The sequence below is a fragment of the Camelus ferus genome, chromosome 18 (assembly GCF_009834535.1).
Source record: "Camelus ferus isolate YT-003-E chromosome 18, BCGSAC_Cfer_1.0, whole genome shotgun sequence".
NCBI classification, from domain to species: Eukaryota; Metazoa; Chordata; class Mammalia; order Artiodactyla; family Camelidae; genus Camelus; species Camelus ferus.
This window is the reverse complement of record NC_045713.1, coordinates 16,099,612-16,115,863: the sequence shown is the minus strand read 5'-3', so window position 1 is coordinate 16,115,863 and position 16,252 is coordinate 16,099,612. Positions and strand designations below refer to the sequence as shown.

General features: G+C 40.9%; 1 protein-coding gene across 3 annotated transcripts in view; it reads right to left on the bottom strand.

Moving 5' to 3' along the window:
• The window catches only part of SLC17A5 (solute carrier family 17 member 5), a 51,785-nt gene that overhangs the window by 29,227 nt on the left and 6,306 nt on the right, over nucleotides 1-16,252 (bottom strand). For all 3 annotated transcript variants that reach the window (XM_032460309.1, XM_032460310.1, XM_032460311.1), the window contains exons 2-6: nucleotides 9,546-9,742; nucleotides 7,302-7,535; nucleotides 4,697-4,784; nucleotides 2,296-2,382; nucleotides 568-686 (exon numbers count right to left, since the gene is read on the bottom strand). In XM_032460309.1, coding sequence (XP_032316200.1) covers nucleotides 568-686; nucleotides 2,296-2,382; nucleotides 4,697-4,784; nucleotides 7,302-7,535; nucleotides 9,546-9,742 — 725 coding nt within the window. The remainder of the gene's footprint in view (nucleotides 1-567; nucleotides 687-2,295; nucleotides 2,383-4,696; nucleotides 4,785-7,301; nucleotides 7,536-9,545; nucleotides 9,743-16,252) is intronic.

The following is a 16,252-nucleotide window of genomic DNA, read 5'->3' as shown; positions in this document are numbered from 1 at the left end:
ATACAGATAAAAATACACTAGTTTTCTAAAAACAAACATTTAATTATTTATTTTATATTTATTTTGTATTTATTATTTATTTATTTTAAAAAAACTTTTGGGGAAGGGGAGATAATTAGGTTTATTTACTTATTATTAGGTTTTGGTTTTTTTTAAATGGATATACTGGGGACTGAACCCAGGACCTCATGCATGCTAAGCACACACTCTACCATTGAGCTATACCCACCCCACTAAAAACTAACATTTAGAATGCAGCTATGATTCCTTTTTAAACAGCACTTTTTATTTTCTACTAATTAAGAAGAAAGACAAGGAAGACTCACTTGATAATCATTACTCTAGAAGGTTTAAAATGACTTAGAAAAGTAATTTTCCATATATTTAATCTAGAAAGTATTAGAATCTCTCAGACAAAACAAACCAATACTTTGTACATTTATTTAATTTGCCTGCTCTACTTTGCCTAAAGTATGCATAACATAAATATCTATTTTAAAATTGGTATCTTAATTCTGAAGAAAAAAAGATTCTGAAATTATTTTTAAAATGTGCCAAAGTCCATACCTGATTTTTCAATGATGAAAGAATGTACTCCTGTTCATAGGGGGAGATTGTCTTGTGAGTTTCTGGTGTATCAGTAACTAACCAGATCCATAAAATAAACCAAATGATTCCAACAATACCTTAAAATAGAAAAGTAACAGTTAAATACAATTCGAATACACCAACAGCAATTTTTACACCTTGGAAAAATAATGTAATTATAAACTCATTGTAATTGGTTTCAGATTAGTTTTCTTTTCTTTTTTTTAGCTTAGTTTTCAAGTTCCTCTCATAATTCAATGAAATAGTTACTATATGTACTATTTTCTAAAAATTTTGAAGAGAACAAGCTTTTTAAAAATTGCAGTAGACTTGACATACATTATATCAGTTTCAGGTATACAACATGATTCTGCATTTATACACACTGCAAAATGCTCACTACAATATGTCAAGTACCACCTGTCAGTGTTCAAAATTACAAAATCTGTTTTTGTAATGAGAACTTTAATGATTTGCTCTCTTGGCAACCTTCAAGTATGCACTACGGTATTATTAACTATAGTCACCTGCTGTACCTTACATTGTTACAGAGAAGAACAAATTTTACTCCATGCTAGATTTGTTCCTTTAGCTCTAACCCTCTGCTCTGTTTCCAGTGCCTAGTCATGCTGGTTCTGCACCTTTGGTAAAACAATGTTGCCTAGAGCCTGAAATAGATGATTCTCATGAAATAGATAGCTCATTCTCAAGGCTCTGACCTTGAAGGGTATAACACTTTTCCATTCATATAGACATAAAAAATTGCACAGCAGAAAATATCATGTGTCTCACTGGAGGTTTATAGAACATCCTGACCTGACCCAAGTGGACAGCTGCAAGAACAAAGGATTCAGACATCAAGAAGTTTTGCAACAATCAACACACCCACCCTCCCCTTTTTAGTATAAGAGCCTTGAATTGATTTGGGGAAGACGGTTCTCCAGGACATTAGTCCCCCATCTTCTCTGTCTGCTTTCTGAATAAAGTCGTTATTCCTTGCCCCAATACCTTGTCTCCCAATTTACTGGCCTGTTGTGTGGCAAGCAGAGTGAGTTTAGACTTGGTAACAACATCCCAGGACTTATTTTATAATTGGAAGTTTGCACCTGAAGAGGTACAACTCTGCCTATCAGGGCCTACCAGACAAATCTTCTTAAAAAAAAAACAAATTTCTACAATCTATTATTTCCACAGGTCTTTGCTTTTGTTTGTTGATTTGTTTTTTGTTTTTTTGACTGCAGACACATTCCCTGCATAAATGTTTATGTGGTAATCTAACTTAATTAAATATGTGTATCATCCTGCTGTTGAGACTGAGAAATAAAAGCCCTGGGACTAAAACAAACACAAAAGATTGAAATTTCCAAGTGAGAGTATCCTACTTTGCTTGAGAAATATCTTCAAAATACACATCTTTATAATAAACATAGTAATCTCTGATAGCAAGCATGGCATTAAGTCCTGGATTCAGCAGCAGCTCCTACTGAACAAACACTCCAATGTTAACATCAGGTCACAACTCAGCTAGATCATTTTATCCACATAAACTTGAAAAATAGGTTATCCGTATGTGTTTGAGAGCTCTGTGGTTTAGGAGATGGTGACTGCAGTGAATTGGAGTACATGTTTTTAACCAATTTTAGAACACAATTACATTTTGGATCTGTTGCATTATGTCGTAGGTTATACATTTCTGAATAAACTTACCAAAAAAGTAGAAGACGTACGTCCAATTCATATAGAAGCAGATTATACCAGAAAGAGGAAGAGAAACTACTGTCCCAAGCTGTGCTCCTGGAACAAGGACAAAGAGTTTGTAAACTCTGGGGAGAAATGAACAAAGATGGGGCGAGTCGACTGCCTGTAGACGATGGTAACAGACAAGGGGGAAAGAAGGAGCAGGTTAAATCCTACAGGAGCTGAATGAGCCACAAATGTCAACGAACACCCCGCTCTCTTAGGGGATCATTTACTGGAAAACCCACAATAAGTAAAACACATACATTGATGTGTAGTCTCATTAGTTACAACTATGTAGCTACTGATGAATTAGAAGGTGTCCATCAATAGAAGATCTATTACAACATGAGCTAGTCAATGCCACATTACCAGCACATGGGTTAGAAAGCCAGGTGTTTGGGAACAGGCTCAAAGAGGGTCTCTAAACATAACGTGGTTGCAGCATTCCCCGATGAAAATAAGAATGAAGCTAATCTGCCCCCAATATATTATAGACAATTGTTTCAGATAAATAAATAATAAAATACGTTTTTTAATATTATCTTTTTTTAAAATTAATGGAGGTACTGGGGATTGAACCCGGGACCTTGTGCATACTAAGCACACACTCTACCACCGAGCTGTACCTCCCCCTCAATAAATAATAAAATGCATTTTAATCACCAAATATAAGACATCTTAGTTAAAGCACAGTGGGAGCTAAAATAATCAGACATTGTTTCTGCTCTCAAGTTTTAGTCTTATATAGGAGATAAATACAAATAAATAGTTATTACATGTTAGAAAGTGTTGGATGTCACAGAGCAATGTTCAAGTTCAAATACAGGGCAGATGACCTCTGACCTCCAGAGGTCAGGAAAAGATGCAGGAGCAGCTGGAGACTTTGCAAAGACAAAACAAGGAGGTAAGAAAGAAAACAGAGGCAGGTGCGATGGGGAGCAAAGTGATGGATGGAGGGAAACAGAAAGTGGGTCTGGGAACTTCAAGTATGTGAAGGAAAGAAACAGAAGATAAAGGCTGGGAAGGCTTGAAGTTATTGAAGATCTGCTCAGTGCCAGGCACTCTGTCCAGCGACCAGGAGGCTGAAACGGAGTGGTCAAGATGGGAAAAGATCCCGACCCCCAGTCTGAGCTTAGACTTTACTCAGTAGGCAAAGGGGAACCACGGGTAACTCCTGCTCTTGAACATCTTGTAAGATTTTTTACGTCCATCTCCACACACCTGCAAGAATCATCTTAAAATGTACATGGGAACATGTCTCTCTCTTGATTGAAAACCTCTGGTGTCTTCCCACCGTATTTTTGGAAAAAAAAGAAAAGACTCTACATCCCTCCCTGTGGCCTGTCAGCCCTGGTCCTTGTCTATTTCTCTAACCCTGAGCCCTTGTGATTTCCTGCCTGAGAGCCCTTGGTCGTGCCATTCTTTTTTTTTTTTTTCAAAGAGCTTAATGTTTTATTTATTTGTTGTATTATTTAATTATTTTATTGGGGGGGTAATTAGGTTTATTCATTTTTAGAGGAGGCACTGGGGATTGAACCCAGGACCTCATGCATGCTAAGCATTTGCTCTACCACTTGAGCTATACCCTCCCCTGGACATTCCATTTTGACTGGCTCTTCTTGCTCTTCGCATGACTGGTTCCTCCTCAGCCTTCAGATTTTAGCTTAAAAAGCCACAACAGAGAGGCCTTTCTCAACCACCGTATTTAAAAGAAGTCAAGTCAAAAAGTTTTCATTCAGTGTGTGAGCTGGTAAAGTTATAATTCATATATAAATGCTTGAGCTCACACCTATAGATTAAAATGATAGTGAGTAAAAGCACAGAACAAGTGTCTGATGGGAGGGGCTGGGAGTCAGGATATGCTCATTAGATGATCAAATCAGAAGTCACCAGAGCACATGCTTAGCATGCACGAGGTCCTGGGTTCAATCCCCAGGGCCTCCTTCAAAACTAAATAAATATATAAACCTAATTACCTCCCCCTCAAAAAAGACCTAAATAAAATCACTCTTCAAAAAAAAGTCACAATTTCAGCACAAAGGTGTTCAATTTTTCAGCTACTGTCCTTTTTCGTTTGTTGTGTTTGTTTTGGTTGTTGTTAAAACATTCTCTATACCAACATCTGAAAGGGCAGCACGTTTTGAAACAAATGATGGCAGATGGGAAACTGACAGTCAGTGAAGCCACACTGCTTTATGTTGTTGAGCCAAAGAGCGAAATTACTGATAAATTGATACCCCTGAAACTTTCTTTTCCCCTCAAAGGAAGTACCTGATGTTGTGTGACTCCAGCGCTGCACCTTTCCCCTGAGGGCTGATGTGTAGAAAACAAATTGTAGCAAAAATCTGTAAAAGAATAGTTATCTCACCTGCGTATGAAATGCTGAGAAGCTTGCTTCTCTCGAGGGGGGGTGCCCAGGATGACCACATGGAGTGCATGGCTGGGAATGTGACACCCTGGGGAGGGGAGAGAAACTTCTGATCACACACAAGCAGTTTTGTTAATGCTTCAAATTCACCTGAGTATTCTGCGGTCAGAGAAAATTCTGCGTTAAGACTCAAACTCGAATCAGGTTTCATGGAGAGAGCTGGTCTCTATGGTGCTGAGTGAAAATACCTCATAATGAAGTTCTTTCCAGACCTGAACACAGACTTGTGGGTTCTGTCACCTGGTTTGAGGACTGCAAGGTACAGGCTACAATAAATCTAAAGAACGTGCTGAATGATGACACAAGGGATCCCTCTCAAGGCTAATTTTGCTACTGTATTAGTGAATGAAATGGGAATGCCGCCAATAACTAACTTTTAAAAACACTCAGCTCATACTGTGGGACATTGGAAGAATATCCCAGCTGACCTTGATCAACAGGAAAAAGTGGCCTGTCCAAAAACCGATGAATTCAATTGGAGTGTTTATGGATTTTTTTATTCTTTTCTGGTGATGATCAGCCTAGTAAATGCCAATTAAGGGAGGGGTAAGATACAGGCAGGGGACGAAGGTAGAAACTACTAGGTATAAAATAAATAGGCTATAAGGACATACTGCACATTATGAGGAATACAGCCAATATTTGATAGTAAGTATAAACGGAGTATAACCTTTGAAAACTGTGGATCACCACGTCGTACACCTGAAATATAATACTGTATGTCAACTACACTTCAATTAAACAACATGTCAGTGGCTGATGTGGAGGGGCCACAGAACAGTGGAGGCAGGGAGGCCCGCAGAGACCGTGGGAGAGCAGGATGCGGGGGTGGAGAGGGAACCTACTCCTTCAATAGCTTCTGGTCGAGTCAAAGCAGCGGAGTCACAGGTCCCCTTGGGGCCACTCACTAGCTGTGCAGCCTCAGAAAGATTAGGTAACCTTCTAGGACTGCAGTTTCTTTATCTGTAAAACAGATACTTCACTGAGGTAAGGAAAAGAGGAACCTGGTAATAGGGATGAGTTTATTTTGTAGTCAAGATGGGTTTATTAGGACATCTCTATTTGATAAGGACACAATAAGAACATTCGGATGAGTGATCAAAGCTTAGACTTAAATAGCACCTGGCAATTTCCAAAGTTTTCTAGTAACTGTCATCACGTCTAAGCTGTGACTGAGGATGGCGCAGGTTTATATATTATGTTTATGCTACTTTCTATATTATGTTTATGCTACATGTTATATATACTGTATTTGTATAACCCTTGTACATATTATATTACAACCTAGATTCAGTGGAGTTATTATTCAAACTCTGATTGTATGACTCCAGTCAGTGTTTTTCCAACAAAGCAGGATACAGTGCTACCTAAAATAACCTTCATGCTATACACCAAACCCAGAGCCACTGTCTTGCTTGAGTTAAAGAAATGTTGAAAGAGAGCAAAATAAAGCTATGCTTTGGTTTCAAGGGTAGAAGTTCAAAGTTAGAAATGAAAAGCGACCCTTACTTAAAGATGGAGATATATATGATGAAATGCAAAGAGAAGCAGAAAGGAAAAGAAAAATAAGGACTAAAATTTTTACAATTAAAAAATTTTAAATGGTGGAGGTTTTAGGAGGAGAAGAAAAAACAGAGATAAAAGTTAATAATAACAATATTAAAAGCAGCAGGAAGGCCAGAAGAATCTTGAACTAAAAGAAGATAGTTACAGGGGGAGGGTACAGCTTAAGTGGTAGACAGTGTGCTTAGCATGCACGAGATCCTGGGTTCAATCCCCGGTACCTTCTCTAAAGAGAAGTAATTAAATAAATAAACCTAATAACCAACCCCCCAAAAAAAAACTAAAAAAAAAAAGTTACATAAAATGATAGATTATTTGTCTCTAAGTTAGAGGACCAGAAAAAAGGACAAATGATAAAGAAAAAGTTCTACGAGCAACAACAAATTTAAAAGTTAGGGGGAGGGTATAGCTCAAGTGGTAGAGTGGACACTTATCATGCATGAAGGCCTGGGTTCAATCCCCAGTACCTCCTCTAAAAATAAATAAATAAACCTCATTACCTCCCCCGACAAAAATATATAAAAGTCTTCTGTACTCCCCCCCAAAAAAAGTTAAACAAGAGAATTTGACAATCTATTGTGGACCACGAGTTTCAGACCTGTCCACTCAGTGACTGAGCTGGGGTAAACGGAGGCAAAAGTTCAAGAGACAGGATGGTCTATCTTCATGGTTTTAACAGTGGTTTATTTTCTTAACTCCTAAAGAAAGAGTGGGTAAGGAGCTATGACGTGTCCCCTCGAAAATGGCTTCTCTAGTCTTCCAGTAAAGCTTCTGATTTCGGGGTGCTTCTGCACGAGACCTCACTGACCACATACAAAATCTACTCAGGTTGTTTTACAGTTGATCATTCTTCTAATTAAAAAAAAACTCCTGGTTACCTTCCAGTGGCATTTTTGGGTTCACACTTATACCAAGGAAGACCTTTAAGAAGACAAGAAACTGATGTAGGGTAAGAAGAAAAACAGATGAGAATAAAAATTACCTCTCCAAGTCCCTCCAGCGCCCTGAGGGCGACGAGGGCTCCAACTCCGAGATCGGCAGCGAGGGGGGTGAACAGGGTGAAGACGGCAGTGCCCAGGATCCCGAATCCCAGCAGCAGCTTCCCCCCGACTCTGCTGGCCATGTATCCTCCGGGAATCTGTGTGATTATGTAGCCATAAAAGAAAGACCCGAGAATCCATCCTTGAGTTTCTGCATCCCACTGGTACCTTTTACCCTATGAAGAGTAGGAGGAAAAATAAACCTTTAAAGACCTTGACCGACTGACTCCTTTCTCTCACTAGCATGTAGTACAGATAAATGTTGTTCTGAACCACTTTCAGACTGAAGAATGCCCAGGCTTTCACGGCAGGTGGGTCGCCGTGATACAGACGTGCAGCTTCTAGAAGCGGATGGGAAATCACTGAAAGTCACAGTTTCAGGAGGGCTTGCTGTTTCATGAAACTAGACTAGGGGGTGAGTTGTTGATGTTTCATAACCTGGGCTTTGGAGCCAGGCCTGGGTTCAGGCTCAGGTCTATTACTTCCTGGATTTATGATCTGGGGAGATTACATGGAAAGGGCCCATAAATAAGGCCTTTGGGTATGGTAGAGCTCAGTGGTGGAGCGTGTGCTTAGCACACACGAGGTCTGGGGCTCAATCCCCAGTACCTCTAGTTAAAAACAAACAAACAAATAAACCTAATTACCTCTCCCACCAAAAAATAACTAAAATAAAAAATAAAGTGTGACACACACTAAGTGTTCACTCAGTGTTGGCTACTCGTGTGCATACATGTAGATAATTAATAGCTCTCCATGTCAGACCAAGCACTTGAACAGGGATATCGAGCGACACAAAAGAGCAAGAATTTAGGGGGAGGGCATAGCTCAGTGGTAGAGTACGGGCTTAGCATGCACGAGGTCCTGGGTTCAATCCAGCACCTCCATTAAAAAAACTGAATAAGTAAATAAACCTAATTACCTCCCCCCCAAATAAAAAACAATTTTTTTAAATGAGAAAGAATTTAAACCAAGCCATGTGAGTGGGAAACGTCCTTTAGTGAGTAGCGACACACATCAGGGTAATAATCTGGTGACTGAGTATGTGACATCTTTTGCACATGCAGCCGTGTAACCTAGACAACATCTAGCCAACGTGTCAGGAACCGCTCAGGATTTCATTTTACTGTCGACACAGGGCAGATGGAGATACGCAGTAGCTGGATCATCAGAAGCGCTTACTGAAAGCAAAGATACAAAGCAAACCCCTAGTTATCTGTGTCTAGGCTAGCAGTCTGGAGATTCTCTGCAGAATTTCAGGGCTGCGTGAAGACTCCAGCAGCTACGGGTTTAGGTGGCGCCAGTGGGTGATGTGTACTCAAATACACAGTCAGCAACACTCTCCAAGTCCCGTGTCAGGGTTTCCGCTAAGTCCTAATTCTGTATGTGTGCTTGTTTGGGCAGAAGCCCTCCTTTCTGTTTGAACGCTCGTGTCTATAAATGGGAGAGGGGACTCACCCTGGCTCCTCTGTGAGCACTGAAGATGGATGAAAATATACTCAAAAGAGGACGCCAGCCCTTCCCCCTCCGTATTGTCTCCCCACGTGATGAGCAAAATAAAGTGCGTAAAACTCAGTTCTGAACAAATGATGAACATGCACGTATCAATTCCCCTATAACAGGAAGCAGGTAGAATTTTGGAAAAGAAATTGACCTGTTCTTACGTTCCTGCAGCTGAGATGATCTAAATTCTCTGCAATAGAAACATTGCAAGTAGTCCAGCTATTAAATAATGGGCCCATGAAAACTATTTAGCAACATCTAAAACAATCCAATTTTCTAGGATGGCAGACAGGTTTTCCCCAAATTCTCTTCTAGGAGAGTACGTTTATGGAGGAAACTGAAAAACTGCTTTTTAAACAGATCAAGGCACAGCAGCAGCTCCTATTATAAGACTGGTAAAACACCAAAGGAAGTGACTCAGAGTTTACTTGAAGAAAGCATTTGTGGGTGGGGAGGGTATAGCTCAGTGGTAAGAGGGTGTGCCTAGCATGCGTGAGGTCCTGGGTTCAATCCCCAGTATCTCCATTAAAAACAGAATTTTTAAAAAATAGATAAACCTAATTACCTCTCCCCAGCTCCCCCCAAATAAGGGTGTTCATGGTCTCTGCAAGATGAATAAATTCCATATTTTTCCTTGGAAGTATTTCAGGATTAAGAGCGTTTGCTTGGAAAAGAGCACTTACCGTTTGGTTGTGAAGAACTTTTATGGGAGCAGAATGCTCTGCACACTCGCTGGAAGTTCTGTTATCTGCTGCCGTTGAGTTTGAATCTACCATGTCCACTAACGCCACACTCAGATTCACCCGCAATGCATAGAGAACGAAGAACCCACAAAAGGCCAAAAACGCAAGGTTGTAACGAGCAGAGCAGCACACTGGAGCTGGAACGAAGATGGTGGGGGGACTCGTGTTACAAGAGTGGCTCCGATATCCTCTAACATCTATACATAAAACTGGCCTCTAGTATATAATATATATACTGCCCACATCACCGAAAGGTCACTTCTTAGGAGCACACAAGTTAATAAATCCTGACTATTGTTTCTGAGAATATGCTCAGATAAAGCATATCTAAAACCATTTATCAAAGAGAATTTGTTCCTGGTATCCGCAGTTTGGATAAATATTTAACACAGGAGAGCCTGAACTCTAAGATGAGTTTCTGGAAACGTGGAGAAGCAACAGTTTTATCGACTTGGCTCAGAAAAATCTCCACACCAAGAGTCAAAACCAAACCCCCAATCTCTGTCAGCTGGCAAGTATGAGAAAAACAGGTAAGAGGGTTTAATGGCATCGTGACTTCTGGAAAGCTCTCTCCAACAGAGCCAAAGAGTGCTTGCGTGCGCAGAGCACCATGTCCATCACTGATCGTGGGTGAGCAGCCACCGTCCCAGCACCAGAGACAACCGCCACGGCTCGGGCGCGAAACGCCTGCTGACCAGCGTCTTACCTTGAACAGTGTCCTCAGAGGCAGGGTCTGAATCAGAAGCCATGATTAGTACCTAAGGCTCTCCTAAGCTACATGGATCTAAGGATCCGGAACTCAATTTGCGGAAACTGTGACAGTTGCAGCGCCTGTGACAGTTGCTGAGTTGATGGTGCTTAAAGGGCCCACAGTGAGCAGGGCAGTGAAGGAATGTACAACAAGGATCAAAAATAAAAAAAATAGAAAAGGGAGGCAGAGTAGGCTGGAGGAGCCAATGAAAGGAGAGCATGTGAGAGGGGGTGTTTGACCTCATTTCTTTTCTAGTCTAATTATAAGTGGATGCACAGATTTTCTCAGTTTTTCTTCTTTCACTGACTTGCAGAACTGGAGAGGGAATGAGAAGCTGACTTAAGCATGAGTGATCCCTTATTGACAATAAGGAAGTGGCTAAGCCAGGGTTGTACACTTTAAGTTTGGTCAACACTTGAGTGTGTGATGAATTTCTGTTGAAAGGTATGAATGTTTATTTCATTTGCTAATGTCAAGTTAAATACATATATTTGAATATATGTGAGCTTTTGTTTGGCAATGACATATTAGCATTGCGTGAGTGCGTGAGTGCGTGTGTGCGTGTGTGTGTGTGTGTGTGTGTGTTTTTCCCCTAGTCCTGGTGTTTGCCTTGACCTAATGTCACACAAGAATACTTTTGTTTTTGCTTTTTTTGGCGGTGGGGGGGCGGGCAGATAATTAGGTTTATTTTCATTTTTTTTTAATGCAGGTACTGGGGATTGAACCCAGGACCTCGAGCATGCTAAACATGCACTAATTTTGTATTTTATTTGTTTCCAGCCTTCTTTAAGAATATATTTTTTTTAAAACACAATTTAAAAAATACTTTAGTTATTCAGTTTGTGGGCTTGTGTCGGGGGTTGTTTGGGGAGGATAATTAGGTTTATTTATTTAGTTATTTTGATGGAGGGACTGGGGATTGAACCCAGGACCTTGTGCATGCTAGGCATGTCCTCTGTCACTGAGCTATACCCTTCCCCCAACTTATTATTTCTTATTGGAGGTACTGGGGATTGAACCCAGGACATGCTAAGTGTGAATGCTAAGTGTGTGCTCTACAACTGAACTATACGTGGTAAGCGTTAAGAATACATTTTTCAGGGTACAAAGGTCTTGGTACTGATTCGGACTGCCTGATGCAGACAGAAGCACTGCTGACTACAGCACAACAGTCTTTCCAAGCACATTCATACACTGTGATCCAACTCACTTTTCTATAAGCACTTACACACTTAACAGCTGTCAATTTTTCCTCTGTGCAAGATTTACACCTATTAACAGAGGACTTTTTCTTTGACGTTCCTGGTTCCCTTTTCAGGGGTATGGCTGGTATCAGAACCAGGGCGCCACTGCCACAGTTAGGTCCAGACCTGTGGGAACCGTGTTTCTAAGCATTCACACTGCCTCTGCTACCTGAATCCAGACACATTTGCTCTGCTGCAAACAAACGGGCAGCCGTCTAGTTAAGGACAGTCTGCAAACTGCAAAGGCGTGGTTTGTTTGTTTTTTAAATTGAAGTACAGTTTACAGTGCTGTGTCAATTTCTGGTGTACAGCATAATGTTTCAATCACATATATACATATATATTTTCATTCTCATATTCTTTTTCATTATAGATTACTACAAGATACTGAATAAAATTCCCTAAGGCATGTTTTCTAGGGGAGCACGTTTTCTTTACCATTGCTCTGGGCTGGACAAGAACATACACACAAGTCTGGATGGAAGACTCATAATCTTTTCAATTTTGGGCAATTAAAATGTGTTTCCCTTGAGTCATTTGGAGCAGGAAAAAAATCCAGATTTAATTACCATCTGCTTTGCCAAGGTACTGTTTTACAAAGTTCATGATCTGCTTCAGCAGAGGAGTGACAAGATGTGATTTATGGTTTAAAGAGCTTCTCTAGTTGCCATGTGGCTATCACAAAGTGGGAGAAGTGTGAACCATGTTGGGGGATGTGGACACAGGGAGACCACTTAAGGGACTAGTGTGACTTTCCAGGTAAGAGATGAAGGTGGCTTAAAATAGAGTGGGGCAGGAGGGCATAGCTCAAGTGGTAGAGTGCATGCCTAGCATGCGTGAGGTCCTGGGTTCAACTCCCAGTGCCTCCTCTAAAAGTACATAAATGAATATATCTAATTACATGCCTCCTCTAAAAGTAAATAAATAAGTGAATAAATCTAATTACCTGTCTCTTCCAAAAAACAAAAAAAAGAAAGAAACATAAAACAAAGCGAAGCATGGGCAATGGAGAGAACTGGATGCACTTGGGATAAATTTACAGGCAGAATTGACAACTTCATTTTCTGTTGCTCTGAGCTGTAATGTTGTTACTCTGTTCTATTCTTATTTGAGTTACCTTAATTTCCTGTATTATCACTTTCTCTCCACGTGATAACTGATTTGGACTCTGATGTACATCATCGTGAGAATCAGATGTGGGGCTAGAAGCTTGGGAAGTCAAAGAAAGGTAAGGAAAATAATTTCAGAGTACTAGTGTTGTTACTTGAAAACCTGAGCTAGAAGTTATGGGTCAGGTAACTGTAACTTATGGGGGCACAATCAATAATCCAAAAACAGTGGGGAGGGTATAGCTCAGTGGTAGAACTCATGCCTAGCATGCAAGAGGTCTTGGGTTCAATCCCCAGTGCCTCCATTAAAAATAAATAAATAAGCCTAATTACTCCCACTCCAAAAAAAGACAATAAAAAGCCAACACAGATGTCACAAATTATATAACTATGGAGTTTTAAGAAATATTTTTAAAATAGCTATTAGCTGTATAAAAATTGTTGATTACAAATCCGTCAGAAAAATTTCATGTCAAGAAAGGGTGGCTGTATACTTCAATTAAAAAAAACCCCAAAACTATACGTCAATTGAAAAAAAAAAAGAAATTGACATATTGCAACTGACTATACTTCAATTTAAAAAAAAGGGTGGCCAAAAAGCAAAATGTGTCCTTGAACTTGGCTCATATTTGAAACTGGTCCAAGAAGAGCATGCTTGTGTGACGAGGAGAGAACAGCCACTGGGCACCCACCACACCGAAATCGAGTTCAAAGCAAAACCAGGCTTGCATAAGGAACAGAGCGCCCATCACAACAAACTCCAGGAATACGGAGTGGGCGTAGCTGAAGGAACACAGGCTAATGATTTAGATCGAAGCTGACCCAGGAATGCATCTCAGTTCTGATTTCCACGGGTGTGTGGCTATGAGGACGCCACCTAATGGCTTTCGTCATCAGGGGTCTCAGCTCCAAAAGGAGGGTCATGTGAGGCTCGGATAAGGTACTGAAGGGCCGTGTTGCAGGCAGTCAGTAAAAGTGAGTTCCTGGGCTGTCCACCCTGGAGAAAGTTACACTGTGAGTTAAGTGCTACAAGATATGTGGCGTGTAACGCGGGACCAAAGAGCCACCTGAATGTGCTGGGTGTGGTGTCGGGGTCAGGGAGGGCCTCTGGGAGAAAGAACAGTGCTCTTCGCCAATAGGCGGGAAGCCACCAGGCAGGTTAGAGGCAGGACGGCGGTGCAACCGGAGTGGCGGCAGGGACAGGTGTGTGGGAATGAGATAGGGGAGCACAGAAGGAGCAGGACACGCCCGAGGACCAGACGTCGCTGGACTGTGGCTCCGCAGTAACTCTGAGTGGGACAGTGGGGGCTGTGCTTAGTAACAGAACACAAGAGCTGACGTCTATTGGGCCCTTACTGTGTACTCAGTATCACCTCAGGTGTTTCCTTGCACAGGTGACAAGGATTAACTGAGCGGGAACGTGTAAAATGCTCAGAACAGTGCTTAGCACATCTTATGTCTTCAATAACTGTGGGCTACTGTTGTTATTGCTGCTTTTCCTGGATATTAGGAATCGAGGTAATTTGTTAGGGAATCGAGTTTATTTCTCTGAGTGAGAAATCAGGATTTAAAAGAAGAAATAAGACGCCGTTGAAAAGAGTAGGGATGTGAAGTTCCCAGAGAAATATACAGGACTGCTGAGGGGGTAGACGCCCACCCCGAACTGGTGGGAGCGACCTGCCCTTGTGCGTGACCTTGAAGCACTACTCACCTGTACTCAGAGGCCAGCTCTGGGACAGCAGAGGGTTGGCGATGAGATGGATGTGGTGACAGAGCAGAGGGCAGGGGAGTTTATAGAGTTTTGGTAAGAAAATAAAGTGTTAGACTGTGATTCTGACCCAAGAAGCAAGTAAAATGGAGAGCGCTAATGGTTTAGGAAAATGTACACTAGAATACAAAATCTCAGTGAGGGTAGGAGCTTTCGCCCCATGTTGCTCACTGCGGTACACTTTCAGTGCCTACAAAATGTCTGGGAGAGTGGACATACAAATATTTGGGGGTTGAGGGACGAAATTAAACTTACAAGCTTTTGCACAGCAAAGCAAACTGTATATAAACTAAACAAAAAGACAACCTATGGAATAGGAGGAAATATTTGCAACTGACAAGAGCTTAATTTCCAGAATATACAAAGAGCTCATACAACTTAATAACAGAGAAACAAACAGCCCAATCCAAAAATGGGCAGAACACCTAAACAAGCAATTCTTCAATGAGGACTACAAGTGGCCAAGAAGCACATGAAAAGATGCTCAGTATCACTAATTATCAGAGAAATGCAAATCAAAACTACAGTAAGGTTATCACCTCACACCAGTCAGAATGGCCATCATTAAAAAGTTCACAAACGATAAATGCTAGAGAGGGTGTGGAGAAAAGGGAACCCTCCTATGCTGTTGGTAGGAATATAATTTGGTGCAGCCACTATGGAAAACAGTATGGAGATTTCTTAAAAACTGAAAATAGACTTACTCTATAATCCAGCAATCCCACTCCTGGGCATATATCCAGAGGGAATTCTAATTCAAAAAGATACATGCACCTCAATGTTCATAGCAGCACTGTTTACAATAGCCAAGACATGGAAACAACCTAAATGTCCACTGACAGATGACTGGGTAAAGAAGTCGTGGTCTATATATACAATGGAATACTATTCAGCCATAAAAAAGAATGAAATAATGCCATTTGCAGCAACATGGATGAAACTGGAAATTGTCATACTAAGTGAAGTAAGCCAGAAAGAGAAAGAAAAATACCATATGATATCACTTATATGTGGAATTAAAATTTAAAAAGGACACAAATGAACTTACTCACAAAACAGAAACAGACTTACAGACATAGAAAACAAACTTACGGTTACCAGGGGGGTAGGTGGGTGGGAAGGGATAAATTGGGAGTTCAAGATTTGCAGATACTAACTACTATATATAAAATAGATAAACAACAAGTTTCTACTGTAGAGAACAAGGAACTATATGCAATATCTTGTAGTAACCTGTAATGAAAAAGAACATGAATAGAAATAAATGTATGTATACGTATGACTGAAACATTATGCTGTACACCAGAAATTGAAACAACATTGTAAACTGACCATACTTCAATTAAAAAAAAAACAGAACAAAACAAATATTTGGGGGGGTTAAAGGCAGAGAGGTGTTTTCTTGATGGAAGTACACAATTCTACCTAGGAAATACTCTTGACAACAGACAAAACAGACAGGTCTTCTCTCTACTTCTGTGTATGTGTTAACTCTTCCATAAAGAAGTGAGGGGTCGGTGGGTGGAAGGTCCAGATGAAACAAGCGCGTGGTCCAAGTGGAGCAGTTACACAGGTGAGGCAGGAGGGGTCCTAGTAGTGGTTAAAGCAGCCACAGGGAGGACAAGGTCCAAAAGGTGACTGAGGAGGGGAGGAAGTCACTAGACAGGCAGGAGTCTGAGAACAGGGGTAGGGTTGTGGGGGGAGACGTGGTGCTGGATGAGAAGTCGCTCAGATAAGGCAGGAGTTAGTGTAGCAGATGTTGGTGTGGCAGGTGG